The sequence below is a fragment of the Strix aluco genome, chromosome 4, assembly GCF_031877795.1.
Source record: "Strix aluco isolate bStrAlu1 chromosome 4, bStrAlu1.hap1, whole genome shotgun sequence".
Classification (NCBI taxonomy): Eukaryota; Metazoa; Chordata; class Aves; order Strigiformes; family Strigidae; genus Strix; species Strix aluco.
Genome location: NC_133934.1, coordinates 56,463,808 through 56,480,737, shown reverse-complemented (window position 1 = coordinate 56,480,737; position 16,930 = coordinate 56,463,808). Strand labels below are relative to the sequence as shown.

The window sequence follows — 16,930 nt, the reverse complement described above, 5'->3', positions numbered from 1 at the left end:
CTTTTCAGTCTGCAACACAATATAGTTTTTGTCTTCTAACCACAAAATTGGCTAAAGTGTAATAAATTACTATGTTATTTCTCTCCACGCAGTCACTTTCTATTAACTCTACCCGTGAAGTTCCAAACTGTATTAAATCAAGATAGTATTTAGTATTTTTAAAATGGTAAATACTTAAGCCAACTTGACAAAAATAAAAGCTCAATCTTTTGTTTCAAGCCTCTCTTGTAAATCCAATGCATCATGTATTATCTGACAGGTCTCCAAGATGGGCAGAGTGACGAAAACCTGAACTCAGCAGCCCATACCACAGTATTAGCTGACATACCTGGTCATGAATATCTTGATGCAGCAAAGTTCATATGCACATGCCTGTTTTTAGAATTGGGGCCATACTGCCTAGCTACTGCTGTTAGAAGAAGTGATCATCCATGATCTCTACAGCACCACCTAGTCTGCACTTGCACGTGTTTGTATCCGGGGTTATTTTCCTCCCAAGATCATACCTTGTGATAAACTGTGCAGATTGTCCTGTCTTAGGATGCCAGGCAGATTTCGAGGGGGAGGAGGGGGTGGCATCTTACAGAAAAAGTGGTCTCTTCTGTCCTCTTTGAGATCATCAGGTATGCTGGCATACAAATTGTCAGGACTGTTGCAAAAGCTGTATGAATCTTCTTCCTGATCTTCATGTTCTGTCTCCTCTCTGCTGTCTTGTACATCATCTTCCTTGTCATCATCCACCTCAGCTTCTTGTTGGCATCTTGATCCAATTCCATATTGATCTCCTGGGTTCTGCTTGGCTTTTAATGCAGAAGAATGCATTATTTCATTTAAAATTTGCCATCTGGAAACATTTCCTGTTTCAAGGATTCCCACAGAAGCAACACAATAGCTAATAAAACTTTTATGAACTGATACAGTAGAAAAGCTGTCAAATACATACTGTCAGTGAACAGCTTTTTAAATATTTACCAAATCAACAGTGGAAGCTTTTATTGTACCTTGCTACTCTGATACACACCATCTTCCTGCATGCAGTGTTAAACTCTTCTGGAGTTGCTGTCAGAGTGAAGCCACACACACTTACCTTGCCTCCATAATTTCTATTACTTGCCTTTCAATGCAGGACAGTGCAACGCTCAATAAAATAAAGCCATAGCTCACACAGCCCTCTAACTTGTTTTTATACAATGGGGTCTGGGGGTTATTTAAATCTCTCTAAAACATTGCCCCGGCAGATATGGCTGTACTCCTGTGGAAATGGAGCTCTTCTGTCTTTAGTAGCCCATGGACCACGGAACAAGAACATAGGGGAGGGATGTGAAAACATACATTTTAATCGCTATGTACAGCATCAAGATTGGGGTAGCCAACCTCAGTAACATAACAGAGTAAACGATACAAGTCTGTCAGCAGACTTACACTCAATGTATAGCAGGTAACACCGAGCCCTTGAGGTAGGTTTCCATTCTGAGTTATCCTTCAGTGATGCCTTTCTTTCACCACTGATTCAAATGGGAGATTAGGGCAGTTAGCTGGCTAACATGGCCAGCTGTTGCAATCTGTGTTCTTCCATGTGTCCATCCTGAGGTGTTCACATATACAGCATGACAGAGACAGTGAAAATGTGTCGGGGTAAGCAGGTTTCTAGCTCACATTTTCACAGTGTCTATCACCTACCTAAGATGTGCTAAAGCAACCGGCTTAAAGTTAGCAAATAAGAAACGTCCTTTTCATATAGAACATGAGACAGTTGAAGAAATAAAATTACCAAAGAGGTAAGATAGAAACAGGATTAAGTTTAGCTTTACAGATCCATGATACTGTAAAACATATGCAAAATATACACCATCAAGAAATGCAAACAAGCAACTTGGTTTGCAGTTTTCAAGAGGAACGCATATGACAACACAGATTATCAACAAGGTTGTCATAAATCTATGCTTAGATGTATGAACATCAAGCTGCAAAATGTCTACTATGTGTGCCTCCACAGAAGAGGTCGCTGCACCTGTAAGCAGTGCCTCCCCTTACATGAAAGCTGCTCTCTGAGAACTTGAAGAATTCAGTGGTTTTTTAGATTCAGAGCAGAGAGTACAAGTTTTCAGAATTTACCAGGAGGGGTGGTTGCACTAAGGTCTGTCTTACTGAGCAATGACTTTGTTATCACGACTGAATCCCTCACCTGCCGCCCTCCTTCTCCTAAGACATATGCCCTCCCTGGAAGCTGCAGTAACATGTGGAAATTGAAAGTATTAAAATTATTTGCCCCCTCTGTTTGCCCATCATCCCACTCACTCAATACAGCACACGCTTTGTTACCAATAAAGCCCAATAAAGCTAACAACATGACTTACTCACGGCTGGTTGAGTTTTTGAGCCTAACATAAGCACATAAGTATCATCATCATCTGCTTCCTCCTCACAGTTGCTGAAATTATCTGCTGTATTAACCTAGAAAGAAAAATAAAGGAGAACATTTGTTTTGGTGATGTCATCTCCTACCTTCACACTATGCTCTCAATATAATATTTAATGTTCTACTAAGGGGACAGCGGAGACAGCAGCGTTTGCAACTACGTAGTGGTATACATACTATAAGCAACAGGGGTGTTTATATCTGGGTACATATAAAGGACACAAAGTTCTACCATGAAGTGATATCCAAGTCTGCACAGCAAGGACTGAAGCTAATTGATCTTTCCTTAGCGCTGCACTGGGCTGTCCAGGCAGTTCCCAACTCTGCAGCACTCAGAAGTAATGAGAAAGATCAGTAACACAAAAATGCAAAGTCTATAGGACATTACTGAATAGCTCAAGGGTGCTCAGAGTCCAAGAAATCTCTGGAGAGCTCATTACAAACAGTTCCCATATCCCAACGGTTGGTACCAAAAGCCGCACATGCACCAAAAAACTAGGAACAGGACTGGAAAACATGTTAGCAATTCTACTTCAGCACCTAAATGCGGCAAAGCATTATTTTTTGTTCCTCTAGAAAAGTGTTATGTTTATACGGCGCTATTCCAAATTAGTCCCAAGAGAGTCAGAACAATCAGTTCCCCAAAATGTTGTCAGTGTATTTCTTCAAGCAGAAGAGATAAAAACTTCTGCTCATCCTAAGAGCAAACTTGTAACACAAGTACAGTTCTGTTGTCTTACAATATGGAACACACACTTGTTAATTGCTGATTTTCAGAAACAACTGGAATTTCAAAAGGTGACAATTTTTTTCAAGGAATCTAGCAGGAACATGTTTCCCATGTAAGCGTACATGAAACTATCCTGCACCGGCACAACGGAGCCCTCAATAATTATTCAGGAATTTTGACTCACAAAATGTTAAGTCACCAATCCTAAAACAGGTAGAGAAACAGCATGGTCCATACGTCACCCAGTCCGCAAGATTAGTTACAAGCAGATTAGCGGACAGTGAAGTCAAGAGGCAGAACTGATGAGCAGTTATAACCTTCTGCATGGTGCAGAAACTGATTCTCTTGAGCTTGTGCCAGACTCTCAGGGAGTTTGTTCCTAGCATCCCACTGCCTCCTGGCATCCACAGCCACTGTCTCAGCCACAGAGTTCTCACTGTGTGAAAGGGGAAAAAATTTGGAGAAATAGTGGGTTTTTCTGGGGAACTGAGAATGCCTTCTTCTCTGCTTGTACACAACCATCCATGTCTTAAGACAGTGCAGCCATCAGAATGTGCATCAGGTGCCTCTCTGGCCCTGAAGTTAGAGCTTTTCAGAATATTGATTTTCAAAAGATTTAGGCCTGCATGTGCTAAATGTAACTGTACAGCTAGGGAAAAAAAAGAAAAGGTCTTCTATCAGAACTTATCAAGTTCTGTATTTTTCCTGTGAACAGAGGATGTGTGCAGAAGAAATCATACAAGCAGAGCTCTAGACGTATTAAGCTTCCCTGCTAATAAGTGGAGTGCCACACCAGGGAAATTCTTTCAAGGTGTTCATTTTTATCTTTGCAAACATGAAGTATGCATGGATATATAGTTGGTAGAATGAAGGCAAAAGGATAAGTGGAGAAAACAAATGGCACTTCCTGATTTTCCTCTTTGGCATAGATATTTCTTAGCTGAAGGAAACCTAGTGACTCACAGGAAAACAACAGAATAGATATGATTAACATGCATCTTTGAAACCTCAATGTTTCAGAAGACTGAAGTACAGTCTGCCCTGCTAGCTTATAGTGGCTCCACTGACAATGCTGAATCTTAGGGAATTCAGTGTGCAATTCAGTTGAGTACACTTCCTAAACAGGCCTGTCAGCTTGACTGCGGTGCCCGGGAAACTGATGGAGCAGCTCATGCTGAGTACCATCATACAACACATGTGGGACAACCAGATGATCAGGCCCAGGCAGCATGGGTTTATGAAAGGCAGGTCCTGCTTGACAAACCTGATCTCCTTCTATGACAGGGCGACCTGCTTATTGGATGAGGGAAAGGCTGTGGATGTAGTTTACCTTGACTTCAGTAAGGTCTTTGACACCATTTCCCACAGCATTCTCCTGGCGAAACTGGCTGCTCGTGGCTTGGATGGGCACATGCTTTGCTGGGTAAAAAACTGTCTGGATGGCCAGGCCCAAAGAGTTGCGGTGAATGGAGTTAAAACCAGTTGGTGGCCGGTTATGAGTGGTGTCCCCCAGGGCTCGGTTTTGGGGCCACTCCTGTTTAACATCTTTATTGATGATCTAGATGAGGGGATCGAATGCACTGTCAGTAAGTTTGCAGCTGACACCAAGTTGGGTGGGAGTGTTGATCTGCTCGAGGGTAGGGAGGCTCTGCAGAGAGACCTGGACAGGCTGGAGCGATGGGCTAAGGCCAGCTGTAGAAGTTTTAATAAGGCCAAACGCCGGGTGCTGCACTTCTGCCACAACAACCCCCAGCAGTGCTACAGGCTTGGGGAGGAGTGGCTGGAGAGCTGCCAGTCAGAGAGGGACCTGGGGGTGTTGATTGACAGCTGGCTGAACATGAGCCAGCAGTGTGCCCAGGTGGCCAAGAAGGCCAATGGTATCCTGGCTTGTATCAGAAATAGCGTGGCCAGCAGGGACAGGGAAGTGATCTTACCCCTGTACTCGGCACTGGTGAGGCTGCACCTCGATGACTGTGTTCAGTTTTGGGCCCCTCACTACAAAAAGGACATTGAATCACTTGAGTATGTCCAAAGAAGAGCCACGAAGCTGGTGCAGGGTCTGGAGCACATGTCGTAGGAGGAGCGGCTGAGGGAACTGGGGTTGTTTAGTCTGGAGAAGAGGAGGCTGAGGGGAGACCTCATCGCCCTCTACAGCTACCTGAAAGGAGATTGCAGAGAGCTGGGGATGAGTCCCTTTAACCAAGTAATAAGTGATAAGACAAGAGGGAATGGCCTCAAGTTGCGCCAGGGAAGGTTTAGACTAGATACTAGGAAGCATTTCTTTACGGAATGGGTTGTTAGGCGTTGGAATGGGCTGCCCAGGGAGGTGGTGGAGTCCCCATCCCTGGAGGTGTTTAAGAGTCGGGTCGACATAGCGCTGAGGGATATGGTGTAGTTGGGAACTGTTAATGTTGGGTTGATGGTTGGACTGGATGATCTTCAAGGTCTTTTCCAACCTAGATGATTCTGTGATTCTGTAAAAGTTTCCTGGACCTGGGAGACACAGACAAGCTGAACAGATGGAAACAGTCTTTAACTAAATATGTTTACAGTAGAAAAAGGTTCTGTATAATTCATAAATTATTGAAAAAAGCCTCCTGTGACACTGGGCATAATGATATTGTACAGCTGAAAATGGTGCAGCATCTCCAAAAGCAGTGGAGAGTGTCCTTATTTAAGAATGCACAGCAACACAGCTAAATCAGAATAATGCCACGGCTCAGCTTGCAAACCTTGCCATGGTGTCCTCAATGAATGCCCATTACTTTTATGTTTGGAGTGTCTTTTATATGGGCTGGGTCATGTAATTTGAATATAATAGCACAGCCAGCATGATGTTTCTACAGTAGAATTTAGGGTGTGGTGTACAATATGCACAGAGACCTGAACTTTAAAGTGTTTGGAATCTGTTTGGCTGAAAATGCCTCTTTGATTTACACTGAGATTTCTTACGGATGTCAAGCCACCTTCCAAAGGATGAAGTAGCTTTATTGGAAACTGGTATTACCAAATAAACGTATTAAAAAGTTATTGTCAGCACAGGACTGCTCACAACAGACTACTGAAAAGGGCTCTTGTTTAGGCTTGAATATCAAGTACAGCATTAAAATGCTGACATGGACTCAACAGTTTTGTGTCTCTGTCTTGACAAATCTGTCATCCCCCCTTGTGCTGATTACCCTCCTGTTTCTTGCAGACTTTGTCTTCTCAAGTCACAGCTCTGTGCTGTCCAGTGTTCAGTGTCACTGTATCTGATAGCTCACATGCCGCCTTGGCAAACTCCTTAAATCCAAACGAGGCACATTATTGCAGAAGCACTTACAGTGGGCCCTGCAGTGAATCTTTCCATTAAACACTGGAATGTAGACTATTTTCTTCCCTACATGTAAGCCAGACTCTGCCAGGCCTACCATGATATACTTTGCAGCATTCTCCCCAGATATCCTCTGCTTCATGATGAAATGTTCTTGCATTCTATGTAAAAGATGCCCGAAGAACATTGTGTTCCTTCCTTGAAACAAGATTTTCTTTCCTGAAAGTCAGTGCATTACTAGCTGAGCTAGGTGATCCCTTCCTATTCAGTACAAATTATCTTTCTTGTAGTCAGTATATCAAGTAGGAGAGCACAAAAAAGGCAGCTCCCTGCAGCCAGTCTCACAAAGCCCACAATTTATTGGATTACCACAGCCCACATCTAAATTTTAATTCTAATCTTAATTCCAATTCAGTTTTCACATCTCAGTCAGTCCATCTGCTTACCAGTTTTCTTCATTAAGCTTTTTTTCTGAAGCAAGACTTCAAACACTAGATTAAACTGAAGGTGCTGCCTTGAAATTTTTAGGACAAATACTATCTAATCTTGTTCTGGACTCTAGGGCATTTCCAGCTGCCTGTTGGATAGCATTCAGGCTTGCTATCAGACATCTCAAAAATATTATCCAGTCACACTAAGGCCTGTTCTTTCAGAGCTGAGACAGATCTGGTTGCTTGATTTGTTTATAACATGTCACCACAACATTCCTTCTTATCCCACTTCCAACATTCTAAGTCTGCAGCTCTGTCAAGAGAAACATTGCTCATTCATCTGTCTCCCACCACTCTGTAGCTCGACATTTCAGATCAGAGGACAACTGATCTGCTGTCCTACAGGTGCAACTTCAAGCATCTTCTGATTATTAAGCACCAAAATAACATTGCTGGTCACATGGAGTTGAACCTGGGTTGAACACCAGAAGAGAAACAGTTTCTACTGTGTGGCTTCCTTGAGATGCACCAGCCTGAACAACTCCCTCTGCTGATTTGGAGCCCTGATTCTCCTGGGACTCTGAGAAAGAAGTTGCCAAATGCTGGTTAAAGCTATCACAGTCTATATGGGCTTGCTAGAAAGGCTGTGAGGGCATGTAGAGTCCACATGCAACCGCAGCAGTGCTTTTAAAACTGATAACAACTCTACAGGTACATTGATGTATCTTTGGGGTGCATGGATGGTCTCTGGGGTCAGTGCATCCTAAATAAAAATCACTGTTTTCTCTAAATATCATTATAAAAGAAAACCAAGTGGATATGGGCTCATTTGCACTTATACTTTTCGTGTCTTTTCTTTCTTTTTTCTCTTCAGTGCAGCCCTCAATACCGCATCCAGTCCCTTCTTAAAAGTAAAATCGACAGCTTTGAAAACCTGGAAGTAGATGCGAAGTGGGAATATTTCAAAACTTCACATAACTGGATAAGAGTATGCCCACCCATAAATCGCAACACTGGATTGTGGAGTTGGGAGGAATTTGAAAAATATTTCTATTATCTAAATTGCTAATAGGGTACTGAATAGTACAGGAACCAGGACGACTCTAATCAATAAGCCTTTCCATTTTGACAATGAATTGCTGAAAACTAGCCTTATAAAACCATTTCTTGTTACTCTGGTTTCTCTTGTTAGCTGCATTTCATTTTGTGCCTTGGTCTTTCTTATAACATCCTTAAGTGCCTGTGCTACACTTCTGTCTTCGACCTTAGTAACCTGATACAGTTTCTACTTCCTATGGAGGTCATTCTCCTATTTGGGGTTGTTCTCTTACTACACTTTCAAGCTTTCCTCCACAGTGAGGTAAGTTAGCACTTAGATATGCTTTTTTTTTTTTTTTGAAATCTACTGCTATGGTGCTGTAATTTTCCATTCCCATCATAGGAACAGTATATAATAACACATCTTGCTCTAACCAACATTACCCTGTTTGGACATCCTCAATGACTTTCTCTTTGTTTACAAAGAGTAGTCCTCTAGCTATTTCCTTCACCTTAAATGTAAAAACCTTACCAATGCATTTAAAAACTTGCTGGATAATGTCTCCTGCTGTATTCCTTTCCAGGCAGATGCTGGTGATCTGGACCTCAGAGCAAGCCTAAGCATCGCTGGTACACAAACACAGCACTTTTCCTTGTTTCCCCTTGACTGTGTTTCCTAAACAAGCTATACTCTTTCATATAAATAATGTAAATTATTCCATCAGCTATGTTACATGAATTAATTGCAAGTTTGGTCACAAAGAAGAACTGTAGCCTTATCTTAATTTCTGTACTTTTAGAATTTTTATCCAAGTACCTAATTTTTTTGAGCACTGACCTACTTTTCTCTTCCTTATTATTTCTTTAGACTAAAAATCCCCTCTAAATGAAATTGTAAAGAAAATTCTGCCTTCCCACTTTGCAGACAATACAAATCACTGCTGATCAGCATTTAAGATTCTAGAAAAGGGAGATAGCATAAGCAACCTAAGCCTCAATTTATTTTTGAGATCAAGCCTTAATATGATCATGAGGAGTTCACTACTCCAGTAGAGGGGAATGTTTTTTTCATCTATTCAATCAAAGCAATGGCATGAACACCAATAGAAGATATGCTGGCTTCCTTCTAAAAAAGTTTGCTGGACCCTTCTAAAACAGGTCAACTTGTTAAAAGAAACTCAACACACCCACAAACAAACAGTTTCTACACCCTCTCTAGTGTAAAGACTCTTCTAGATAATTTAAAAAGAAAACAACTAACCTGTTTTTCCTGACACAACCTTTTAGTAATTTCATGGCCTTTTCCATGTGACTTCCTGACCTAATGGAAACCTTACTGATCTTTTCACAAACTGCACAACTGAAACTCAGTATTGCCTCAGATTAAAAAAACCTCATAGAAAAATCTCAGCTGGTCTTCTCACAAAATCTACTTTTATGTATGCTGTAAAGATGTAGAAACAGATTAAATATCATTCAAAATACTGCCACACTTCACATTCTATGCCCTAAATTGGTGTTTCTGATTTCAGGAGCAGAAAAATATTTTCTCAAATGATTCCATTGGTTCGTGTTTCATTACTGAATCATTTGTGTGTTTTGACCCTAACATGCTCATTTGGAAACTCAGCTCTCTTCCTTGCCTATCATTAAAGCACCAACATAATGTATTTCTTAACCCTACACTGCTTCCAGTGCCTTCTACATAGCCAACTCTGCGTTTTAATGTTAGCTGGTTTTGGATGGGTGACATATCCACATTTCATTTAGAAAGGACTTAAATTCTGCAAAAGCAGGACTAGATTCCAACTCTCTTAAGTCCTACCAGAATAACAACTTCCAGGCTAACTTTATGGGGTACTTCAGGGTAGTTTCTGATGGACAAGCATTCCCACTTTGGTGACAACCTTGCCTTCCAGTGAGAACTGATGTTGCTTTCCCAAAAGAAAGGGCTGTCCTTCTGGCCCACATGTAAGAGCTGGCCTACACTATGCCATCTCCTCCCAGAAGGGTGTAGCAACAATAAACCACTGCTTTCCTTTGTTACCAGATATCAAGTGGCATACTTGGCAGGTTATTTATTTCCATGGGAGGTGAACTGTGCTAGAAAAACCAAAAGCTCTGTCCTCTAGCCCAAGCAGGGTCCTGGGTGCCTCCCAGGGGAAGGAGTCCTCTCCCATGCTCTAAAGACTTTATTAACGAGAGGGCTTCGGTGCATTTCTGGCTGACGTGGATACAGACCTCACCAGGCAGGGATTACAGAGGTGGGAAACTTGCATTGCTTAACAGACCACAACCATAGCTATAGCGTCCTCTCACTGGGAGTGAACTTAAGCACAGAGGAAAATGGAATGGAAATAGGGTAAGTCATCTCAGAACCTCAAGACAGAAAAAATTATTTTCCTTAGCTGGATGTTTCCTCCATTTCCCTGTCAGGCATACCAGACTTGCTTTCCGAAGTATTTGTTTTTGATTTCAGAGAAGCCAGATAGAAACACAGTAGACTTTTTTCCCAGCCCCAGGTGATTTGCTCGTACCACTCCTCAGACTTGCCAGCACTGTCTACATAGACCCTAGATGCAGCAACTGAAGCAGAAGAGACCTCAAATATACTGCCATTCGGCATCCACCTTCAGAGTTATCACTCCTTTTGTCTCACTCTTGCTGCAGTCTAGCCTATACTATACCTTTTGTCACTGAGCCTGCCAGAGCTTTCCAGAATGCAAAAGTGAGAACTAGATACACTCTAGCAAATTTTTTTCTATTTGCATGCTCAGTACTTCATGAAATGCAACCAATTTGGCAAACACTTTCTTTCATTCAGTTCCACCCATATCCTTAAGCTACAGCCTAGTGACCACCCATTCTGGTTATAAAAATTTTTGTAACTCTCAAGTCCGCATTAATGTTACGAATATTCACATATTCTACAACGTAAAATATTCATCAAAGTATTGGAAGTGTTTAAGTATTTATTACTCATTTTTCCCAGGGCACTGTATGAGCACCTGGAGAAATGACTGAAGAAGCCAGCTTCATAAAATTGATTGCATGCATGAGGACAGATCCAACATCACTGTTCACTAGCTTTACTAATATTAAGCGCTTTTGCTTTACCTTGCTTGATAACTCATGCTTGCAAAAAAGACAGATGAGAAAACAGATTTCTCTAAAGCGTGAGTGCAGTGAAACATTTAATACAGTGTTATAATCAAAGACAAAAACCACTTTGGAATCTAACCTGGTTTTAAAGTTGGGCAGGTGGGAAGAAAGGGGGTGGAGAGAAGTTTTGCTGCACATGTTCTGCTATGAAATGCTGAAACAAAGAGCAGTTTAAAACAGTGTGCACTGAGTAGCCTGGAAGCTGGATCCAGCCCTTGCAACGCTCGAACTTGGCCTCCTGACCTAAGCAAGACTTGTCTTACAGAAAGCCAAGAACAGCATACGTTATCCAGCCAGTCAAAACTGCTGCCTTCTCCTGCTTGCTCCCCATCTGTCAGAGCAAGCTGTGTGATATGCAATGCACTCTGCCTTCTCAAAGAGCATGGCTGAGCCATTCCCAATGTACTCCATGCTGCTGTACAAGGTGGGCCCTCAGCTTTCTTCTCTGCTTCACCGCGGACAAGGGAGCATGCGTGCCCCAGTGCCTCAGCTCTACGTCACATCTTTGACTCATGCACATCTCAGGCTGTCCCAGGAGCTGCACATGCAGCACTGCTGAGCCATAGAGATGAGCACATCCAATACCCAGAAATGAGTTAGAGACCCTTTTCTGCTCTACTTGTTTACAGGAAAAGTTCAAGGGCATAGAAAGTTCCTAGGATTTTTCTCACTGATGCTGTTCAGTAATATTTTTTCCATGATTTCCTTTGTCTTCCATGCCTCATTGAGGCCTTGTGATATCAATACAAGATGACAGCATCCACAGTGCCATTAACATCCATTAGCCAGGTGAGTGAGAAGCAACTGACCCAAACCTGTGTGTGCACCACACAAGTCAGACCTCAAAAGGAACGGGTATTTAAGATCTGTAACTGTATTTTTGAATAAAGTTGCTCATTCTGTGAACAAAAGGCAGTGATTGCTCCATTACTCAAAATGACTTCTCGGAGCAACAAGCAATCATAACTTAATGCAAACCCCTCATGCCTTTCTGGTTTCTCATGCAGCTGCTTACACCACGTGGCTTTTTATCAGGTGTCTGGACATAATAAAAGCAGCAGTGTTGTTGCTTCTTAAATATATGACCCCTACCCCCGTTATGCCCTTAACATACACCCATGATGTTTTTAACTCCTAACACTTGGAAGTATTCAAAGTCAGGTTGGACAGGACTTCGAGCAACATGATCTAGTGGAAGATGTTCCTGTCCATGGCAGGAGGGTTGGATTAGACGATCTTTAAAAATTCCCTTCTGACCCAAACCATTCTCTGATTCTACCTCGAGTACAGAAGATTTTCTTTCAAAGACACATTCCCATTGTGTAAGACTGCAGCATCACCTTTCACAGAGCACAGATTTCTTTTCTTGGGCCACAGGTGTGTATAATTGCTTTATTTATCTGTACAGATTTCAGTTTAACCAGCCACTTTCTGCTTTGTTCATATTAGTTCAAATCAGGAGTATCTCATGATCTAATGAACAAGCATACTTATGCTCTGATTAACCCTAACAAATTAAAACAAAACAAACACATACTAAATTAGGTAGAAAACCAAGCAAGGACACAAAAATGACACTAAAAATAGTAATGTGACATTCACAATAATTTGTAAAATTCCTTCTGCATATAGTTTGCCCGAAGTCCCAACAGCTACCATATTTCTGCAATTCTAAAAGATAATGAAGTGTTAGAATTCTCACGTCAGTGTGCTGAAAGCATATAAACGCACACAACTACCAAAGATAGACTATTAAATAGAATAAAAGAAATGAGACATGAAACACTCCACTGCCAAAATCTAATCATTTTGGGATGAGTCTGGAGTAAATGTATGACTGAAACACATGATTTGCAGTATATTAAGAAACTAAACAAATTAAAACATCAGTGAATACCCAACTTTGGACTCATATTTTAATAAGGGCAAAAAGAATTGCTTCATTTGAAATAATCTATTGTAATCTTAAGTAATTTCCTTCTGGGGTCTCTTACTAAACATTTGTATCTCTGCCTTTAACTTCACTACAAGTGGGTTTACTGCACTGCATATCAGCCATCTAGCATCCCTGAACCGATCCCTTTTGCATCATTATTCTATGTAACTTCATACTTACTTTGTATGCCTGCCTATGAAATCATAGTAAACTTTCTGCAACTTTAACTCCTGCTTTAACTGGATTTCTTGGAAAAAAACCCTCCCTTTGTACAAATTCACCACCACTGAGAAACAAACAATAAACAAGAACCAAACTAAGTGAAAGCTTGGTGTGTCAATAACCCTATACCTCTTTGTGTTTTAAATGTCCATTTATTATTATTATTATACAGCTCTCATGACTACAGATTTGAGAGAAAAACATCACTGCAGGAGAAAGCATAAGGGACTTCTAATCACAGAACTTGATTTACTGGTATATACAAAAATGTGTCTTTTTTTTTTTTTAAATGAAATCACTGCACTCTCCATTTGAACTTGTGCTCACTTTCTGTTTTCTAAGCCTTTGTAGTGTTCTCTAATCTAACTACTGAGTATCAAGAGATTTTTCTTCTGAGCATTCAAAAATAAAATTCCTTCTCAGACTCATTTTAGGTTGTTTCTCCTTTAACGACAATTCTAGTTATTTCACTTCTCACACACCCACGCTACTTTTTGAAAGACTTTCAAATCTTGTAGAGTACTGATTCTGCTGAACAAAATATCCACTGCTGTTTCACAGGCTGTGTAATCACTGCAAACTCCACAAAAGCACTCCCATCTCGCCAACAGGTTAATTTTTCAATCTAGCAGGATAAGAATTTTTGTTGCTTTTCTTAATTTTTTTCTGGGCAAAATGATAACCATTCTCCAGAGAGCTTCTCTTTTACTTGATGACAATTGCACTGTTTGAGCTTTCAGTGTAGTTACTAAATCACTGCTCCCTTAGCAGACCGATCGGTACCAGAAAGAAAAGGCAGAAGGTCAAGTAACATCTAGGGTTTCTGTATGCTGTGAGACGAAGAACCTTTTCCATAAGGATTTCCTGGAGGAATCTGAACTGATGTACTAGGTCTGGCTGGAACATAGTTATCTTTCTTCAGAGCAGCCCCTATAGCGCTGTGTTGTAGATTTGTGACTAAAACAGTGTTGATAACACACATGTTTTGCTTACTACTGAAGAGTGCTTGTACCGCCCTCAAGGCCTTCTCTTTTTCCTCCTCCGTACCCCTCCTGATCAATAGGCTGAGGTGGGCAAGAAGTTGGGAGGGGACATAGCCCAGTGTGTATTCCATGCCATATAATGTCATGCTCAGCAATAAAAATGGGTGGAGGAAGAAGAGGGTGGACTTTTTGGCTTCCAAGGTGGCTGTTTGGAGACCAGCTGGGCATTGGTCTGCCTGTGGGAGGTGGTGAACGATTTCCTTTGATTCACTTGTTTCCCTCCCCCCCCCCCCCCCCCCCCCGCCTCCTTTCCTTCACATACTAGACTGTATTTATCTTGATGCACGAGTTTTCTTGCTGTTGCTCTTCCTATTCTCTCTCTCATCCCACTGCAGGCGGGGCAGGGGAGTGAGTGAGTAGTTGTGTGGGTGCTTAACTACTGGCTATGGTCAATTCACCACATTAGATAAGTATACCCCGTAAAAAGGGACATGTGTGGCATAACATTAATTTCTAAAGCTTTTCAGGCATCAGCCACTATACAGTGAATACTTCCTCCCATCAGTTCATGACAGTTCTCAAGAGGCTGCTATCCAGCTCTGGCATAACTTCATCTAGACTCCTAGCACCTCCAAATCTCATCCTGTAATGGAACAAAAGTGCTATACCTACTATAGAGGTTCCTCCGCTTAAGAGAGCATTTGCAGTGCCTGGCTGACAGAGAATAAAGCAGAATTTCAGTTCTCATGCCTATATATTTCTGCTTTTGTTTCTCCTAGATGGCACACATTAAAACTTTTTTTTAATCCAAAGCAAGAAAAAGTTCATTAGTTCTGAAGAGCTCTAATTCTCTTAGATAGCAATAATATGAACAGGTAAGAATTTTGGCTTTGTAAAGCGTAATTATGTTTTACATCACCATAATATCATCTAGGGGTGTGAAATGTTTCAAATACTGCAAGGGCAGAGCAGCTAAATAACGGGTAGATAGAAAGGCATCTGAAAGGGTAACCAGTTAGTGGAAGAGCAACAGTTGTGGAAAATCTAAGATCAGCACAATTATGCTTAAAAAAGAAGAGTAAATAACTGGCATTTAGCAAGGGTTTGGGCTGCTGAAATAATCAGTGACTACCTGGAAGGAAAGGAAGAGGATGGAGAAGGCATTGAGTAAATGCATCAAATGTGCCTACAGCCCGTGAGTTTTTCAACCCCTTTCCAGTGTAACGAGAACAAACATGGTCTGGCTGAGGAAAACATGCAGTCTTTCAGTGTGGTGTGTTTCAAAGCCCTGTGCTCCAGATTACTTAAAAATACATCATGGGCTGGATTAAGATAGTTGCATATATGCTACTGACAGAACATTTATGATTTATCAGGGGGTTCTAGCTCTCCAGCATCAATAAGTTATTCCTCATTTTCTGCCCTGTATTCTATATATACACTGCACAGTGATACTTTAACACATTAAGCAGATGCTGTATTTTGCACCAGAAGAACTGTATCTTAGATGCTGATAGTCACAGTATTGTTTGTCATTTGCATTCAAGTAACAGGAATTTCTAAGCTCTCTGGTGACCTCCGAGATTCAGCTCCTTCCCCCTGATAATGCTACATGCCCAGAGATGATTGTTCTTTCTCAGAAACCAGAGGGAGTTTTGCTCTGTCTAGCCAACATTTTTTTTAATATTGAATTAAAGGGGAGTGGGATAAAGTGCCTAAATCTGTGAAATGCCATGGTATTTCTAGAATATGTTCCACATGTATGTGCTATCAATAGTCAAGAATTTTCAGACACAGGTTTTTATATTCAGGTTCTTAAAATCATCTTTACATTCCTAAACAATAGCTAAGTTATTATCTGTACTGCACTCAACTGTGTCAATTAAAAAGCTACTGTTCTCAGGCTGTGCATATACACACACCAGTGAAAATTATCTAGTGAAACATTTCTTCTGTGGGGAAAACATTGGTACAGCATGTAGTAAAATCAGGCACATTATGAGAAACAAAAGCAGGAAAAAAGGTAAAACAATTTTCCCTTTGAAATATGTATCACGTAAGTTACATCTCCAGACAATCAGATAAATAACTAGCCTCTGTAGAATTTGGTTTTCAAAGGCCAACCAAGGTCCTTCTCTTATTTTTGCTTACCTCTGAATGTATCCCAAAGTTGGCACATGAGTCACGTTTCAGAGTCAACTACTGTAATATTGTTACTAGTACCCTGGCCATTCTGCATTATTGTTGTAGCTCTGGTACATCTTCATGTATGAACTGAAGGAAGGTGATACTGTAGTCAAAACAATACAAAGCAAATCAGAAGACAGGCTCAGCTAGATACTACATGTCCTTCTCTATGTAAAATGGAGATGATAATTTTTTCATTCTGTAAGCAAGTTTTAGGACCTGGTAACAGGCTGCAAACTACTCTGAGACCTCTGGACTTCAGTTTAAGTGAAAGCTCTTCTCTCTCTCCCAAAAAGACAATCTATACATTTGATCAGTGACCCCTACACTATTGTCTTCAGACAAATCATTTCCCTTTAAGGTGCTTTGTTGCTTTTTCATTGAAGGTTTTATTTGATGGCTATATATTTACTACTTTCAAACTGTAATCCATTGTCTCAGAAATGTACAGAAAACAGCTAAGAGGCAAAAAAACCCAGTCCAGTTTGGGTCCATTTTGCATATAGAAG

General features: G+C 41.0%; 1 protein-coding gene across 1 annotated transcript in view; it reads right to left on the bottom strand.

Annotated features, from left to right (window-relative positions):
* Positions 1 to 16,930, bottom strand: part of BANK1 (B cell scaffold protein with ankyrin repeats 1) — a 160,858-nt gene that overhangs the window by 26,419 nt on the left and 117,509 nt on the right. The window contains exons 9-10 of the mRNA XM_074823177.1: positions 2,358 to 2,454; positions 507 to 800 (exon numbers count right to left, since the gene is read on the bottom strand). Of these exons, the coding sequence (XP_074679278.1) occupies positions 507 to 800; positions 2,358 to 2,454 (391 nt within the window). The remainder of the gene's footprint in view (positions 1 to 506; positions 801 to 2,357; positions 2,455 to 16,930) is intronic.